Genomic DNA, 18,525 nt, shown 5'->3' with positions numbered 1-18,525 from the left:
TGAATCATTATTTAGAAGTTGCTTGTGGGATTGAAAATTCGGGGGGATAGTTAGAAATGATAAGCTGACCTTTTTTTTTTTAAAACAGTTCTGTGGAGAGCGAGTTTGTATACTACAAAATTTGCCATGATCATTTTTAAGTAAAGGGGAAGTATTAATAGGTGTCTCACTATAAGCCACTTTCCTTTATTTTAAAGTAATATTAAAAAGTAATAAAATATATTTTTTCACAAGTAAAATGATCTTTTGATAATAATAAGATTTAGCAATTGAAATATAGCATTTCTAAATCTGTAAGCAAAGAAACCTTGAGTGGACCAGGAAGAATGTTGTGGCTCCCTGTGTTGAAGAAATACAAATTTATATGGGATAAACAAACACTTATCATGCTGGCCAATTGTCAACATTGTGAAACACTGAATTCCATTTTGGTGTAAACAATAATCAGGCTAAAAATAATTCCTAGGAAAACATCTTTTGAGTTGTGTGTAGAAAAAAACTTGATAAGAATTGTCCTGATTTCATGATGAATCTTTGTTTTTTCCCTTTTGGAGCTGATTTGTATAACCTTTTTCTGCGTGTCAAATACAGCATGTATACAGGAAAAGTTGTGAAATTTAAGAATAGCGTAATAAGTAAGATAAAATTATCACAGTGTAACTACTGGTAGGTCAAAAAGAACACTGCCAGCCTCTCAGAATCAGTCTGTATTCCCCTTCCCCATCTTGGTCCTTGACTATTATTTTTATGCAAATCACTCAGCTGTGTGTGTGTATGTGTGTGAGAGTAAACCACTCATGTGTGTGTCCCTAACCGTTAGTATTGAATTTTGCCTCTTGTTAAAGAAATCATGTATTCTCTTTCATCTCAGCATCAGGTTTATAGTGCTTTGCTGAGCTAAGTTGCTTCAGTCATGTCTGATTCTTTGCAATCCTATGGAACACCAGGCTCCTCTGTCCATGGGATTCACCAGGCAAGAATACTGGAGTGAGTTGCCATGCCCTCCTCCAGGGGATTTTCCCAACTCAGGGACTGAACCAGCAACTCTTATGTCTCCTGCATTGGCAGGCCAGTTCTTTACCACTGGCGCCACTTGGGAAGCCCCCACAGGTTTATAAGACCCATCCAAATAGCACCGTGCAATACAGTGTGTTCTTTTTCATCAGAATGTAGTATATCATGATATGCCTGTGATATAGTACTTAACCATTTTATAGTGTGGGCCTTTGGATTTGTCTAGTTTACTACTACTACTTTTGCTTTGGACATTATGGCCTATAAAATTTAATACACATGGACATGAGTTTCTCAAAGTGTGGTCTTTCCATCCTCAGCATCGGCATGAAACATGTTAGAAATGCAGAGTCTCAGGCCTCAGCCCAGATCTGCATTCAAATATCACCTTGAGATACATGTGTGTTATATATATATATATATTATATGCTGTTTCAGTGATTGTGTCTTTAGTCATAATATTTTGGGGTTTTCTGGTTTGGAAACTGCCTTAGGAATCCTTTAATGGTCACACACATGCACACAAATATGCACATACTCCCTGCAATCTCTGAGCAGTAGCCTCATTGCTCATTTTTGAAACAATTTAATCTAGTTTGAGTCAAATTTTGGGTATTTCCAAAGATAAAATGAAAATTCAAAAGAAAAAAATCTGCTAACAAGAGCTTCAAAGAATATGCAACAGATGGAAGACCTGCTGAAAGAGGACCCTGCACACAGAGTAGACAGATGATTTCCAGAAAGGGAGCTGCAGAGCCCCATGGGGAAAGCAGGTCAGACTCTCAGGTTGAGCAGACATGGGTTTGAATCCACTGGTGTCCCTAACTCGCTGCTTCATCTTAGGGAAGGACTGAGTTCCTTTAAGTTTCAGTTTCCTCTTTGGCAAAGAGGGGATAAGAACATCTACTCTGAAGATTCAAAACCAATGACTCTCTGCAGCACCACAGTCACGCTGCAGGTGCGTTTGGCTTTGGATCAGCGGCATCAATCTGTGTGAATATGACTTTCATGCCTTCAGAGCTTTCATGCTTTTCACTTTACTTTCGTGCTTCCTGCAGGAACGATTCCAGGTGAAGAACCCTCCCCATACTTATATTCAAAAGCTCAAAGGCTATCTGGATCCAGCAGTAACCAGGAAGGTAAGATGGATTTGTTTCCACTGCATGTTGTCACTTCCTGGATTGTCACTGGCAGGGACAATCCTCGTGCCCTGGAGGAGCCCTTCCTTCCTCTCTGTTATAAACTCTGCTGGTGCCTCCGGGGAAACAATCCTGGGGTTGTTGGAGCCTGACAGCATTAAAAGACAAAGAAAAAAGTCATCCTCTCTTGAGAATGTGTTTAAAAGTTCTTTCCTGAGATGGAGTCATGTACCTCTGATGGTTATTGAGTAGCTGCCATTTATAATTATACTGGGTGGTTAGTTCAGCTCAGAGGTGTTCAGGCCCCCAGAAAAACAAGGCCTCGCAAAGAGAATACTTGTCTTCCATGCCTTGGTGCATTTCCAGAGACCTTGAAAAATCACTGGGGCTTTGTCATCCCAGCTGTGTGCTCACATCCTGTGTTGATGCTCTTCGCGGCTTCTCCCCCAGCCGTGCCCCAGGCCCCGAGAAGGTAAGCAGAGAATAGCTCATTCCATTCTCAGCAGACTCTCTCCTCTTACAAACAAGCTCTGCTTTGTGCAGCCACACAATTGGTTTAAACTGATGCCTCGTGGTAAAGCATGTAGCCTGGCACAGCCCGGTGGGCCTGGATCAGCCCTGGGATGTCTCAGGGCAGAGCTGCCCTTGCTCACGATGGGTGAAGGGCTCGTCACCAGACAGCACTTGTTTTTCGGTTGACCTGCCACAGCTCCTGCTTTCAGGGCTGCCCTGACAATATCTTGAGCTGAATTCCCTCTGTTGTTTCAGCACGTGACTCAGGAGCAGAAAGGCACACTTTTCCTAGTTAGCTGCTGTTTCCGGGTCTCTTGGCTTGGAGATACATTTTTTAATTTTGTTTCCTGCTTCCATTCTAAGCACTGCCCTCACTCTGCCAAAAGAAATCAAGCAAAGGAGAACAACTACTATTTCCTTTGGGATGTTTCCTGGCCCTTTGTCCTGTGGTTGCTATATAGTCAAGCAGAAGTGAAGTCTAGGAGTGATGAGGCAAATGGTCTGTGGACCTCTGCTGTCACCTAGAAGCCATGTATGACGTAGCCTCCTCTTCTAAGAATGTACCTGTCAAAGTATCCTAATACCCTCCTCCTAAATATGGTACACATGTTTCTTTTTAACACAGAACTTCTGTCAGGTCCCCTTAATGAGACAGCTGCTCAATTCTTTTTTATTATAACTTATTTATTGTTAATTGGAGGATAATTGCCTTATAATATTGTGTTGGTTTCTGCTGTACATCAACATGACTCAGCCATAGGTATACATATGTCCCCTCCCTCTTGAACTTTCCTCCCACCCCATCCCTCTAGCTTGTCACAGAGCACCAGGTTTGAGCTCCCTGTATCATACATCAAATTCCCACTGGCTGCCTATTTTACATATGGTAATGTGTATGTTTCCATGCTACTCTCTCAATTCGTCCCACCTTCTCCTTACCCACTGTGCGACAGCTGCATAATTCTCAATTTCTTTCTTGTCCCCCTCCCCAAAGATATAGCAGCCTTCAATTTCATCAGATTGGAGGAAATTAAAGGAAGGTGTACCCATATGCACAAAACAGAACCCAGAAAAAAATTATTTCTTTTGCACAAGGGCAGCAAAATTCTATATAAGAAATATTTTCAGAAATCCCCTAGCTTGTAAACCTTCTGGCTAGATGGCTTAGATCCCAGCATTGAGCACACTCCCCCTGTGCTCTGTGTGTGTGTGTTTAGTCATTCAGTCGTGTCTGACTCTTTGTGACTCCATGGACTGTAGTCTGCCAGGTCCCTCTGTCCATGGGATTCTCCAGGAAGAGTACCAGAGTGGGTAGCCGTTCTCTTCTCCAGGGGATCTTCCCGACCCAGGGTTGGAACTCAGGTCTCCCACATTGCAGGCAGATTCTTTACCATCTGAGCCACCAGGTAAGCCCCAAGCTAGATGTAGCAGAATCCAGTACTGTATTGAGAGGTCCCCTCACCCAGAGTATCTCCCATCCCCGGACAGTCATCTCAATATTTGTCAAATTCTTTAAAAAGCAAGATATGAAAACTCCTAGAGCGCACTTAAGACTCCAGCCCCGAGCCCCCTGGGGAGGAAGATGGTTGGAGGGAGGAGGCGGGATCTTCTGGCCCAGTTCCAGTTCTCCCTTGGAAAAGGATAAAGAATAAGGCAAAGGATGCAAAATGAAAAGCAACAACAAATCAGCTGCACGGAAAGTGTTTTGCTTCCTTGCAAATAACTTCATAAAGAGACCCCAGACAAAGGATGTTTCTTTGGACTGACCTTCATTTCTGACATCTCTGCCCTGGCCTTATGTGTTCATCTGAATGGTTGTATTTGGCCTGAGCCTCATCTTTCAAGGTCAGTCATTCAGCTCTCAGGAAAAAAAAACAAAAAACCAAAAACTTAAAATGGACATTGGATCAACCATCCCCGCTTTAGTATGAGTTCTGTCAGGAGCTGGCAGTAGGAAATGATCTGTTCTACTCAACATAATTGTCATGCTTAAAGTCAGGAGAAAAGGAGATTTTGCCTGGAGTAAAGCATGGCTTGCAGTTGAAATGAGTTTACAATTCTCAGTTGCATTATGGGGTAAAAGATTTGCGATCAGGCTTCCCATTTTAGCCAGACAGTCTAAACTGAGCAGTCTCCCCTTAACTGCATCTGGAGTCCTCAAGTACTTCATTCATTAATCCTTTTGTTCTCATTGAATTGAAGATTCTTAATTTGCTGTCTTCTTAAAAAAAAAAAAATTCTTAAGCATATTCTATTTCTTCTAAGTAGTTTTAAATGAAACCCTGTAGGGCAGGGAAAGAAGAGCCTAAATTAGATATCTCTCCAAACCAGCCTCCTTATTTAATATACCAGGCGGTGCTCAGTCTGCACTTTACAGGGGTGTGCTCATGTCTGGCGTGGAGAAAGGCGATGGGCCATGAAGAGAGAAGTCTGGTTCTCTGTGGGTGCCGCAGATGGAGAAGGAAACCTATTATACGGGTCTCCAGGGCTTAGCTGTCTCCGTGGGCTCCTCCCTGAGCTTGCCTTTTATAGAGAGGGCTGGGGGAGGCTGAACTCTGCTAATAAATAGTACCCAACTCTTTTTTTGTTGTTGTTGATTCCCACAGGCAAACAGTTTCCCTTTGAAGTTTTTTAAAGCATCCTGGGTACATGGTACAGATGCAGAGTGTTGGCAGTCATTATGTGTTAGGGAAGTATATGCCAAGGTTTCTCTTTGGTGCAGAGTCCAACTGAAATTCAAACAGTTCCCCCAGAGAACAGAACACGCAATGAAGTCAGTTTAGTTGTGTCTTAGTTAATCCTGCAGTTGCAAAAGTGTAGCGCCTTCCATAGTAAATGCCTGATAAATATGACCTGCTATTGTTGTCATACCTGTATATCTCAGTATTTTGAGCTACGTTGTTTTGATATGTGCCTCTTAGTCCTTCAGCGGATCCTCCTTTGTACTCAGTTAGATCCTTGGTGGTATCCCGGTTGTCCTTGTCACCCTGTATGAGGTATGACCTTCCCTGAGGAAGCATAAGACTGAGTTAGGGAACCGGCACAGGTTGCGGGGGATGAACTCTGAGTTGTTTCTGAGAGGCACATGTGCAGACAGCCCAAGGCTTGTGACTCAGCCATGGGACTGGCCCCTCTGGAGCAGCCAGCACACCTGGAAGTGGTTTCCTCAGCTGTGTGACCACAGGCCAGTCCTCGTTTGCTGGAAAGCTCTCCAGGAAGCACTGGGCTTAGATGTCCCTCCAAACTACAGATGACTGTGTTTTGTCTTAAGCCATTCTTGACAAATTGGGGGTGGCTCTGGTTTTTCATGGCATCAGGGATGCTTTTATTTCACATCTCCTGGATGCTGCACACCTGAGAAGGTCTTCAGGGTGCTTCAGGAATGGCAGTCGGGGGGAAACTTTTGAGAGTCTTTGGAGAGGCAGCTGTGGAGAAGCACAAGGACCTTCAGAAGAGGAGGTAAGGGTAGCCGGAGCCCATCTGTGTTGAGCAGGAGTCCAGTCTGCCCTGGGGCACCAAGGCCGGCCTGTGGCAGGGTGCCCCCCTCCCCACATCCTGGATTCCTCTGTTCTAACCTTCCTCCTGTCCTTTGTCCTTGGGATACCTTTCTCTTTGGAGCTGGATGACCCTGTTCCTTCTGCAGTCATGGCAGCAGAGAAGGAGCCCCTGAGGACACATGGAATTTTGACAATCGTCAGGCAGAAGGGAAGTGTCTAGAGGGACCTTCCACATGAAGTAATGCAGAAAAGAATAAACATAGCAGGTCTGAGATCGCCACCTCGTAAAAGCATGCTTGCAAGGTTGGCTCTCGTTTGGCAACCGGACACTTGAATTTTGGGAGAGTTCCCAGCATTCCCTGTTGATAATGACTCACTGTGCCTGAACTCTTGATGCCAACCACATGGTTTATGCAGAGTGCCTCTTTTCCTTCTGGAAGTCTGCACTTTTGGTATGTGCTCAGCAGAGAGTGTTTAAGTGATGAACCCCCAATAGAAATCCCAGGTACTAAGTGTCTGGGCTTCCCTGGAGGCTCAGTGGTAAAGAATCTGCCTGCCAATGCTGGAGATGTGAGTTCAGTCCCTGGGTTGGGAAGATCCCCTGGAGAAGGAAATGGCAACCCACTCCAATATTCTTGTCTGGGAAATCCCTTGGACAGAGCAGCCTGACAGGCTACAGTCCACAGGGTTGCAAAGAGTCAACATAACTGTGTGACTAAATAACAACTCTAAGTTTCCAATGAGCTTCCCTGGTTGAAAACATTTCACAAATATTGTCATTTGTCACTCGTCTCGGGAGAGACTTGGAAGCATGTATCTGGTTTCCTCTGGACTTCACCCTATGCACCTTTTCCTTTAGTGGATTATACTTGGTAACTTTTTGCTGTAATAAATCCTAGCTGTAAGGATAACTATATGTTGGGACCTGTGAGCCCTACTGAATCATTGAAACGAATGATTTTAAGGTCCCCAATGCATAGGTATTGTATTGTATTGTGGGGTAGGGAAAAAAATAAGCTACTTAGAGACAGTTATTACATGAAATAAGTCGTTTTCCCTAGTCCTTGTGCGTACACTGTTAACAATGAGAAAAATTTGTGTGCTTTGCAAAAAATGTGAGAGAAGCCCACTTTAGAAGCAGAGATGTTTCTGTATTCTGTTAAACTTACTACAAGTAAGCTACAGTTATAACACTTGCTAAAATATCTTTTGTGAGAATATGTGTTCTTGAATTATAGAAATTCAGACGGCGTGTTCAAGAATCCACACAAGTGCTAAGAGAACTGGAAATTTCTTTAAGAACCAACCATATTGGGTAAGTGTTCCCACTGAACATTTTAGCTGTAAAGCTTTTGGACACTTAAGAGAGTGACTGAATCATATCCAAAGAACTAAGCTTATTTACTGTTCATTATAAGTTTTGACTGAGGTTTAGACGGGTGGAACCTTTTAGTTCTGGAATTGCTCACTGTAAAAGAATCAGTAGAGGCAGGACAGACAGTCCTTGATTTGGGATGTTTATGAGAATAGTAAAATTCTTTACTTGTGTTCAGTGATGGTGTATGTAGAGTGATTCTCTGGAAAGATAGGAACCCCCAACAAGTAATGGAGACTGAGAGCCTGGAAGATCTTGAAGCCTTCCCTGGAGTTCTTTGAGTTGGTTACTTGAAGCTGCCTCGTACTTTTCTCAGTTCTCTGGCCAAAAGAGGGCAGAGTCACTTGACTTACCTCCTTGTGTTACTACCTACTTTGTTCTGAGTCTCTTCTTCCTACGTCCCCAAATTTCAGGACCATGAAGTGTAAATCCATACCATGAAAGCGAAGTTTGGGGAATCTCTGCACTAACCATGTCAAAGAGTTTTTCATGCAACAGCATGGTTGCTTGGCCTCCAGCAAGTACAACTTGATTACACACTCCCTTTCTCCAGAATTGTATGGCAGAGTTATACAGTACTTTCAGATAACGTGTTTTGTCTCTAAGGCAGATGATACCAGTATTTTCTTTTATAGCTTCTGTTCTTTCCAAAGTACCTGTTTAACACCTGGTAATTATTTAACCCCTCTGGATTTTGAGTCTTTGAGACTTACAAGGAAAAAACTATAGACTTCAGATCTTTTAGAATTTTCCCCTGTGATAGGTCTACTGGAAATGAAGTTTTACACGTATGTTACATTTTTGTTTTTCAGACTCTTCTGTAAAATAATTACCCAAATAACAGTTTACTTCGTCTTCTGACTATGTTTGGTATAACCCATCCAAATGGTTATTTTCCACAGTTATTTCAGCATAAGTTTTTTTTTTTAAGTCAAAGAAATGTAAGGTTAATTTTTAGCTGCAGAACCTGGGTGAGAATATTCATTTCCTTAAGGATAATTTCACATGCTTGGCACCTAGAGAGTGAAATATGTGGAAAATGAACTGATTCTAACCTAAGGTTGATAATCACCTTTGTCTCAGAAAGTGTGCTGTAGAACAGTGGATCAGAGTGGCGTGAAAACAGAACTGGAAGAGAAATTTAGGATTGCTTAAATTGATTGCTCGTTTCACAGATTAAAAGAATTAAGGGACAGAGAAGATAAGAGACTTCCCCAAAGTCGACGGCTGCAAAGCCAGATGTTTTGTTCAGAATGCTGTCCTTTTGTTTATCTGGCCTCATCTGGCAGTTCTTCCCCTGAAAGGAAATAAGATAATCAGGGCTCTGGGATCAAAGCGATGGAGCTTGTCTGTTGGGAGTGAAAGTGGTGGTGACTTAATATAATATAGTTGGGCATCCAGAGCTTAGGAAATTTGAATATTTTGCAATATTCAGGGATCCGGAACTAGATTCCACTTGGTAAGGCCAACCCCTTACTGTTGACACTTCTTGACTGAAAATGGTGGGTTGATCTGTAGCCAGGATTTCTACAAATTGTCGAAAAGCATTTCTTCAAGCATTGATGAAATAATGTGAAATTGACCATCAAATACCAAGGCAAGGTGATCATTTCCAATATAAAGTTGGCAGAGTAGAAGCACTCTGGTTGAGTAGAAGCCAGTACAAATCTGCAAGCAATTGGCGTGGTTTGTTGTTTAGGATACTATAAGCACATTGAAAGAGTTTTACATTTTTCTTTCATCTTCATCAGCTGAAGTTTTCCCTTTTCTACTACCTATGTGAAGCGCTTGGAAAATTTGGGCATTAGCAGCACAAAAATTCACAAAAGTGCATTGTCTGACATACCCTTATATGGAATGAAACCACACACTGGGATTTTGACCTGATTTGCTTGTCCTGAAAACCCAAACCTGAAATGGACTCTTCTTTATGAAGCTAACTGGGTTGACCACTTTTGATGGGGAAAAAATTTTGAAGAATTAGGAGTGTGAATATAATCAATGAGTACAAAGAGAAATTCTGGAAATGCAAGGTGCTGTAGAGGGAATCCTTAGATTTTTTTATTGTACTCTTTGAGATACCATATTAGAAAGGTAATTGGGTGCTTATTTGCTTTAGGGAAAGGGAGATCTTGACCTATTTTTGCCATGCCCCCTTATCAGTTCTTTGACTTAAATAAATTATTATACATAAACTCTCTGTATTTATCATGTGACCTAAGTTAACTTCTCATCTATAAAATAAGAATAATAATACTTATAGGAATGTTGTAAGGATTAAATGGGGCTTCCCAAGTGGTGCTAGTGGTAAAGAACTTGCCTGCCAATGCAGGAGATGTAAGAGACACAGGTTCCATCCCTGGGTCAGGAAGATCCCCTGGAGGAGGGCATGGCAACCCACTCCAGTATTCTTGCCTGGAGAAGGCCATGGACAGAGGAGCCTGGTGGCGTATGGTCCATACGGTCGCAAAGAGTTGGACACTACTGGAGCAAACTACCACACATGCAAGGACTAAAGATAACTTATGAAAGACCTGATATAGGGTTTAATACAAAGTAATTACTCTCAAGGCTTCTCTGGTGGCTCAGTGGTAAAGAATCCACCTGTAATGCAGGAGACATGGGTTTGTACCCTGGGTTGGGAAGATCTCCTGGAGAAAGACTCGCTCCAGGATTCTTGCATGGAAAAATTCCATGGACAGAGGGGCCTGGCAGGTTACAGTTCATGGGGTATCAAAGAATCGGACATGACTTAGTGACTAAACAACAACAATTACTCTCAATATATGATAACAGTTATTTTTTATGCTTGTTGAAAATAATATTATATAATAATAATTGGACAGTGTTGTATAATAATGATATGAAAGTGAAAGTGAAGTTGCTCAGTTGTGTCCGACTCTTTGCGACCCCGTGGACTGTAGCCCACCGGGTTCCTCCGTCCGTAGGATTCTCCAGGCAAGAATACTAGAGTGGGTTGCCATTTCCTTCTCCAGGGGATCTTCCCAACCCAGGGATCGAACCCAGGTCTCCCACAGTGCAGGCAGAAGCTTTAACCTCTGAGCCACATATATCCCTAAGGAAATCCATGCAGAGAATGTTACCTTCTCTATCTAAAAGTATCCTGATACTTAGGAGTTTATAACTCCCAGAAATTAAAAGGGAACATTACCTTTAAAAACTACTTGTCCTGAAAAAAAATTATCTTTGGCACAGGCTTGCCTTTCATGGTTAAAATCTGGGGCTCTGCTGCAATAGCATTCCAAGCTACAGCTTTGTCAAGCAAAGGGTGTGTTCTGAGTTTTGATATAAGCCTAAAACTTTTTAAGTGAATGGCCTTTTGAGAAAGAAAATTAATTTTTTTGGAGTCAAATTGAAATAAGAAATGGACTAGAAATAATCTCATTCACTTACTCTCAGGAACTATAATAATAGAGAAGAATTGGATTATGACTTACCCAAGCCCCTTGAAATGACTTGAAATACCCTTGAAAGGAGCCAAGTACTGTTAGAACACATTGGCTGTGCATTATGAACAGGCAGCTGCTGTGACATTTTGAAGGCTGGGTGATAAGATTCCAGAGGCACTGATGGTTGTGAGCTGGATAGATTGATAGGTGTTAATCCATGAAACTGTATTGTAGGCTCACTCTCTTTGCAGGTAATTTATTTTAGTGAAACTGCCTATTAGGATAGAAAATTACTTTTCATCCTGAGTGCGAGGTCATAGAGTTCTGAAAGATGCTTCCTTGGTTCACTGTATCTCAATGGGGAGATGAGAATAGGCATGAGATTACAGGTGGGAGGTACACCTCAGCAAGGAGAAGAGGAGAATGTCTGTACAAAGAGGAAGGAGCTGAAGGATGTGAGGTGAGCATCTTCTTTCCTGGACTTCTTTATGAAACAGTGCTGTCTGGGCCAGGCCGGCAAAGGAAACAGAATGGCTCAGGCTGGGTCTTAAGGGTGTACAACATCTATGGTGTTACACATACAAGGTACCCTATAATTAATTCATTGTTGTTTAGTTGCTAAGTCTTGTCCAAATCTTTTGCAACCCCCATGGACTGTAACCTGCCAGGCTCCTCTGTCCATGGGATTTTCCAGGCAAGAATACAAGAATGGCAAGAGGGTTGCCGTTTCCTTCTCCAGGGGATCTTTTTGACCCAGGGATTGAATCAGTGTCTCCTGCATTGACAAGCAGATTTTTTACCATTGAGCCACCAATGAAACCATTAATTCCTTCTTAGATGGTGCTTTTTGGAAATTCACGAGATCATTATAATTTTGTTATGTGTTAAGCAGTGTATTCAGCAAGTTAAAAGTGTTACTTCTTAACAGATTTTTTTTTTTTAATTGCTCTTGACCATTGAACCTCCCATTTTCTAGATGAGGGAACTGAGAGTCAAGCAATTAAATATCTTGCTAAAGTCCACACAATTGAGAAGCATTAAGGTTTCAACCTGCTGCTGCTGCTTCTAAGTCGCTTCAGTCGTGTCCGACTCTTCGTGACCCCATAGACTGCAGCCTACCAGGCTCCTCCGTCCATAGGATTTTCCAGGCAGGAGTACTGGAGTGGGGTGCCATTGCCTTCTCTGAAGATTTGAACCTGGAGATGTCCAAATCTAAAGCTGTTAACCAAACCAGCAGTTTAAAATTTTGATTTCAAGACTCCTTTACTTCCTTAAATTATTTTGAAATCCAGTAAGTCTTTATTTCTGTGGGTTTTTATCTATTAGGGCTTCCCTAGTTGCTCAGACAGTAAAGAATCTGCCTGCAATGCAGGAGACCCAGGTTTGACCCCTGGGTCGGGAAGATCCTCTGGAGTAGGAAATGACAACTCATTCCAGTATCCTTGCTTGAAGAATTCCATGAACAGAGGAGCCTGGAGGGCTACAGTCCATAGGGTTGCAAAAGAGTCAGACAGGACTGAGGGACTAACACACCATCTATTAATGTTACTATATTAGAAATTTGAACTGGTAAGTTTTAGATATGCTTATTTTAAATAATTTATTACCTCATAATAAATATTAGTTGTAGATATATAAATATAAAATAATAAACATCATACAGCATTAATAGCATGAAAATAATTATTTTCCAAAGTAAAAAAAAAACTAGTGACAAGAGTGGCTTTGTTGTGCGTGTTTACAAGTCTCTTTAATGTTTCACTAATAGAAGATAGCTGGATTCTCATACCTTTGTCTGCATTCAAGTTGTTGCGATTTGTTTTGATTTATGTACATGAAGAAAACCTGGCCTTAAAGAGATATGTACTTGAAAAAGTTTTTAATTAACCTCTTCAGATAATTGGACTTCCCTGTGGCTCAGCTGGTAAAGAATCCGCCCACAATGTGGGAGACCTGGGTTCAATCCCTGGGTTGGGAAGCTCCCCTGGAGAAGGAAAGGCTACCCACTCTAGTATTCTGTCCTGGAGAATTCCACGGACTGTATAGTCCATGGGGTCGCAAAGAGTCGGACATGACTAAGCACCTTTCACTTCACTTCATTGCACTTTCAGATAGTTGTGGCCAGAAGTCACCAAAATTCAAAAGTGGTGATTTCTTACAGTTAGTTGCAACATGGAATCTGAAAGCGTATCAGTGAGATTTTATACTCTTTTATACTAACATCTATTGTGCTGTCTTGCACTCTGGGGATTTTTACCCATGCACCATTTTGAAACATGAAAAAATCATTTAAAAAATGTTTTACTGGGTTACCCTGATCTTTCAAACATAAACACACTTTATTCTACAATATAAAAATAATCATGTTTGTCAATAATCATCAGTCTCATCAGAATATAAGCATTGGGAAGCTCTCAAACTCATAGTGGTGAATACCAGTGTTCCAAAAGTCCAATTTTTGTTTGTAAGCTCAAATTTTATTGACAAAAAATATTCTGTTTTTTTTCCTCAAAATGGCAGACTCACTTCCTTCACTTTTGAGAGTATCTGATAGATAGCCAAGATAGAAGAGCCATAATGTGTCTGTCACTTGCCATTCCATGTGAACTTGTATCCATGCTTTCCCTCAAGATCGCGTAGTTTTTGGGCACGCAGCAGAAATGCTCTGTGGGCTTCCCATTTTGTCGCACAGAATTAAAAGATCCTCAGGGAGCAAGCTTCAATAAAATCATGAATTTTAGCGCTTCACTAAGAACAGTTTTAAGTGAAGTTCACTTTTTTCCCCCTTTCAAGTGCTTGGGGTGAAGAATACAATCAATAGGTGTATTCACTGGTGGTAGATTCCATTCACATCTCTTTTGTACCATCAGTGCAAGTGTCAGAAGAGTGAGAAAAGCAACTTCTCAATGTTTGTATGACAATAAGTTTAACTTCACAGACCCTGAGAGGGTTTCGGGGACCCTCGGTGGTCCATGGGCTATGTTAGAGAAACAGAGAAACAGTCTGAGATGCTGCCTCGCAGAAAAGACGTGGCCGCTGATGATGAATCTGGGTGATACTTAACCTTCTTTCTCTCCCTTGTGATTTTTTTTTCATGATTTGTCAGTAACTGCAGTTCCTTTCAGATGCCTGTTGCATCTCTCTAAAGGAGTGTGGCAGAACAAATTTACCATTTGTTCCTTCATTTTGTGTGTCTTGCATCTGTTTCATTTGATCTTACACATTTAAGGCCAGTAATGTCCTTTGAGACTTTATTTTCTAGATGAGAACAATGAGGGTCTAAGATCTGGGAGGGAATCAGAGGGAAGACAACATCAATCTGGAAACAAAGCTTTGACCCGACTAGAGTAAAACAGTAACTCTTGGCACCCGCATTTAGAGCCCTTCCTTGAATAAGTTTTTTTCCAGAGCTATTTCTCATTATCACTGTGCCTTCCAGCTCCCCAGCAGCCGGTTTGGAATTTGCCTAAATTCAAATTTACAACATATGGTATTTACATCGAATCTGTGAGATACTCAGTAATGTGGCATGCTGTCAGAATCGGAAACAATTCTACTTTCCAGGACCTGTAATCACCCAATTTGAAATTCTCCGTACTGGCAATATGTTGAAGAGTGTGTAGTGTGCACAGAGGTGAAAATGGAAATTTACTACAGGAATCCTCAATTTATGATATGTCATAATCATGTACCTGATAATGCCCTTAAAGGATACTGAAAGTTGCCCTTTTTTCATCTCTACCTACCATCTCTATTTGATTTCCATAGTCTTTCATTTCCACAGAAGTTCACGCTCACCTCTGTTCTCTCCGAGGCAGAATGATTGTTGTTTTCTTATAGCCCAGAGCCTTTTTGCTGAGATGAGTATACAAACCTGATACCACTTGACAAAAGGGGTGGTAAGGTATGGAGCTGTGATGGAGTTCTATCTTATTCTTTCCTAAATCAACTGCGGGGGTCCGAGCCAAATTGTAGACCCAAGGAAGATCTCACAGCTTCGAAAAAGAGGTTAAAAATGAAATTAAACCTTTCAGAGGCAAGACATGTTATACTCTCGCCTATTTTTAGGAACTGAGCAGAAGCTCCTGCCTTTCACTTTGAAATTTATTTTTAAGGTCCTTTCATTAAAAGTCAGCAAGAACAAGCAGGGGTATTGATAAAGGCTTTGAAATAAAAGCCAATTAATAGGCTTTATAGTTGCATCAAAATATATGCATATTAGTACTTTGAGTCAAGAGGATTGAGCTCTGGCTGTACTTGGCTATTTCCTACCATTTCTTCCTTCCTTCCTTCCTTTAAAAAAAAAAAAATCTGTGAGTCATTTTGCCTCTTCTCCAGTTTGTGGCTGAACTAAGTGAGGCAAAGGTGCTAGGGGTTGAGATGAGACAATGGCAGGTCCTTAGGGTGTCCTGGACCATTTATGTGTTTTAGAGGCAATGTCTGGAAAATCAACAAGAAGAACCTATAATGACTATTCTTCTCAACTCCTAAATTAGAGTGTTCTTATGGGGCCAGTCTGGGGGGTCACAAACAGTCAGACGCAACTGAGCAACTGAACAACAACAAATATGAGCCACTGAGAGTGAAATCTGGGCCATGTAGACCAGGTGAAATCAAGATCACTCTGAGAAATCTGGTTTTCTTTCCAATTAAAAAGGTGACACCCCCCACCCCCCGCACCTGCCCAGCTCTGGGGCTTTCTGCTGTGCCCCCAACTGCGGAGGGCTAGTTTAAATCATGCCCTCAGAGCCCATAGACCCAACCGATGGGAAGGCCACAGAGAGGCTAAAGGGCTTGAATTTCAAGAGCAAAGCTAGTCACCCAATTCAATAGTGAGCTCCAACCTTTCTTTAGTCTCCTACCAGTTTTAAAAGGAAAAAAATACTTTTTTTTTTTCTATTTCTAAGCTTTAAGAATGGGCACTTAAAAATGCCTCATGTCTTCTGAGACCTAGCCACATAGGGAGTAATTTAAAATAAATGAAAATAAGGATCTGGAAGCAGACACTGAGGTCATGTATGAGGTGGTGGTGTGAAGGGAACTCCAGCCTCTCAGTGGCCAGCCCCTTAGTTCTGGTCAGCTCTCCTAACAAAGCCGCTTCGTGAGACCCAACAGGTCATGTTTTCTTTGCCAGTGTTTCCCCTCTAGGTCTCTTTTTGCACATGGCTATATTAAGTGCATACATTTTGTGATGGCCTGCCTGGGCACTGGGGGGAAGGATGACGCACGCTGTCTACATTTTCCATCTTACCATTTTCTGGACCTACCTGCAGACCTGAGGTTACATTATGCAGGTGATAGGACCCGAGGAAAGGATGTGCTTGAGGATAAAACAACAAAATCCCCCTAGAAACAAAATTTTAAGGAAAGGCATTCTGAGCCCAACAAATTGTTTTTTTCCCTTTAAGGCAAAAACCTTAAAAGGACTGCTCATCCTTTCAGACACACAGAAGAATTGTCTGACCGTTGTTCTCATAGCTTCAGGACTGGTTTCCATAGGAGCCACGGTGTCCATAACTGGTGAACCTTATTGGCTCAGTGTTCATGGAGGAAAGCAGCCACTTTGGAATGCTTTTGGCACATATACCCCAAGATTCGTTTATGTGGTGGTATAGCAGATGTATTTACTTACTATTTGTTGGAATTTCCAATGCTGTACAGGCTTGATGGGATACCACGTGTTCTTTGAAGGTGAATATCCTGGAGGAGATCTGGGACATAGGGTAACAGGTGTTTATCCTCAGTATCTGACCACTCTGTTTCATCTTCTGTGGAAATAAAAATGTATACGCATTCTCAGAGAACTGCATTCAAATCCACCACTCAAATGCAAACTGATATTATTTTTAAATGATTTTAAACAATATGTTTGTCACATCTCAGGTCGGTTGGTGTGTGTTGCCTGTGGCTTTTTTAAAAGGTTTTAACATTCATGGAAAAAACTAAGCAATCATTATCCCTATGGAACTTCCAGAAGCCCATAAACACTGGTCTCTCATTGGCTAGTTGAGTGTTTACTACAGCATCGTGTGCCAAGAAGGAGTTGAATGTGGATTTGGAATCAGGCCTGGATTTCAGTGGTTATGTCGTCATGTCCCCAGTCTGCCTGATTCCCCATGCAGTCTTGGCTCCCTGAACAAGCAGTCTGTCGATGAGTTGTGGTGGAACAAGGACAGCAGCAAGTTCCTCATTTAGAAAGTTTCTTACCTGTTATCCTCATTCTACTAAGCAGGGAAATACACAGAAGGCACTCATACACTTTTTGCCCCCAGTCACTCACACGGAAACGTTGTGGTTTTCTTAGTGGCCGTATTTGAAAGCTCCTTCCTTATGTGAGATAGTCTAGGCTTAATGCTGTAGTTCCTTTCAGGCAGCGGATGTTTCTGATGGAAAAACAAGTTTTCACTGTGTCCTTTTCATGGTAGTGCGTGCTAAGTCACTCAGTCGTGTTCAACTCTTTGCAACCCGGAACTGTAGTCCACCAGGCTCCTCTGTCCATGGGATTTTCCAAGCAAGAATACTGGAGTGCGTTGCCATTTCCTCCTCTAGGGAGTCTTCCCAACCTAGGGATCGAACCCTCATCTCCTGCATTGGCAGGCAGATTCTTTACCACTGAACCACCTGGGAAAGCCCTTTTATGGTACAGCATATGATAATCTTTGCCAATGAATTTTTTTTTCCCCCAAACAGATGGGTCAGAGAGTTTCTGAATGAAGAAAACAAAGGTCTCGATGTTCTGGTAGAATATCTATCATTTGCGCAGTATGCAGTAACGTAAGTAAAACCTGGCTTGTTTCCTTTTAAATTTTATGTGGTCACAGAAGATGCAGCTCAGTGGTAAAATTAGATACCACACTGAGGGGAAAAACCCAGAAGCAGATGTGGTAAGGCTTAAGAAGGTTTGTTTCTGTTCAAGTAACTAAAAGCAAATCACATAATTGTTGGTAGAAATGCTTTTATGGCAAAAATAAAACGGGAGTAAGATCACCCTTAGAGGAGTCCTTATTTCAAAAGAAGTGCTTTCTTTGATGCTCAGGTTTCATATGTTCATATGGCAGAATACTCTAGCAATTATTGGAAGAGGTATTATGATATATTATTGAGTGAATAAAGCAAGGTACATAATAGTGACTCCTTTTTTATTTAAAAAAAAACTTGTATGTGTATATTTATATGTGCTAGTGAATACAGAGAAAATTAATGCAGAAATAGATACTAAACATAGTGGGAGTGGAGGAAATGGGGTAAACAAGAGGTTTTCCTTTTTAAATTTATATATATTTGTATTGTTTTGACTTTTCCTTTATAGGGGGTAAAAAGAAAAAATGGGGAAGAGCGGGAAAAATTGTACTATTTCACCTTGCTTTTGTTGATTCACAGTTTTCTCATTTGCTAGGCTTCTGGAAAGATTTACGGTAGGAATGAAAGTGTATGTTCGAATGATGCATTCTTTCCTCCACTTTCCCTCTTTAATCGAAAACTATTCCAATATCCAGAGATGGACACGCTCACACATACACATTAAGGCAATAATACTGTATTTTTTAATTTTATTGGAAGGCATTTTGGCCTAGATG

General features: G+C 41.5%; 1 protein-coding gene across 5 annotated transcripts in view; it reads left to right on the top strand.

Annotated features, from left to right (window-relative positions):
• The window catches only part of FMNL2 (formin like 2), a 333,014-nt gene that overhangs the window by 219,591 nt on the left and 94,898 nt on the right, over positions 1-18,525 (top strand). For all 5 annotated transcript variants that reach the window (XM_061437865.1, XM_061437829.1, XM_061437860.1 and 2 more), the window contains exons 3-5: positions 2,073-2,153; positions 7,402-7,478; positions 17,639-17,722. In XM_061437865.1, the coding sequence (XP_061293849.1) occupies positions 2,073-2,153; positions 7,402-7,478; positions 17,639-17,722 (242 nt within the window). The remainder of the gene's footprint in view (positions 1-2,072; positions 2,154-7,401; positions 7,479-17,638; positions 17,723-18,525) is intronic.

Source organism: Bos javanicus, chromosome 2 (assembly GCF_032452875.1).
Source record: "Bos javanicus breed banteng chromosome 2, ARS-OSU_banteng_1.0, whole genome shotgun sequence".
Lineage (NCBI taxonomy): Eukaryota > Metazoa > Chordata > Mammalia > Artiodactyla > Bovidae > Bos > Bos javanicus.
Note: the sequence above shows the minus strand (reverse complement) of the source record. Positions and strands in the feature narration are given on the sequence as shown.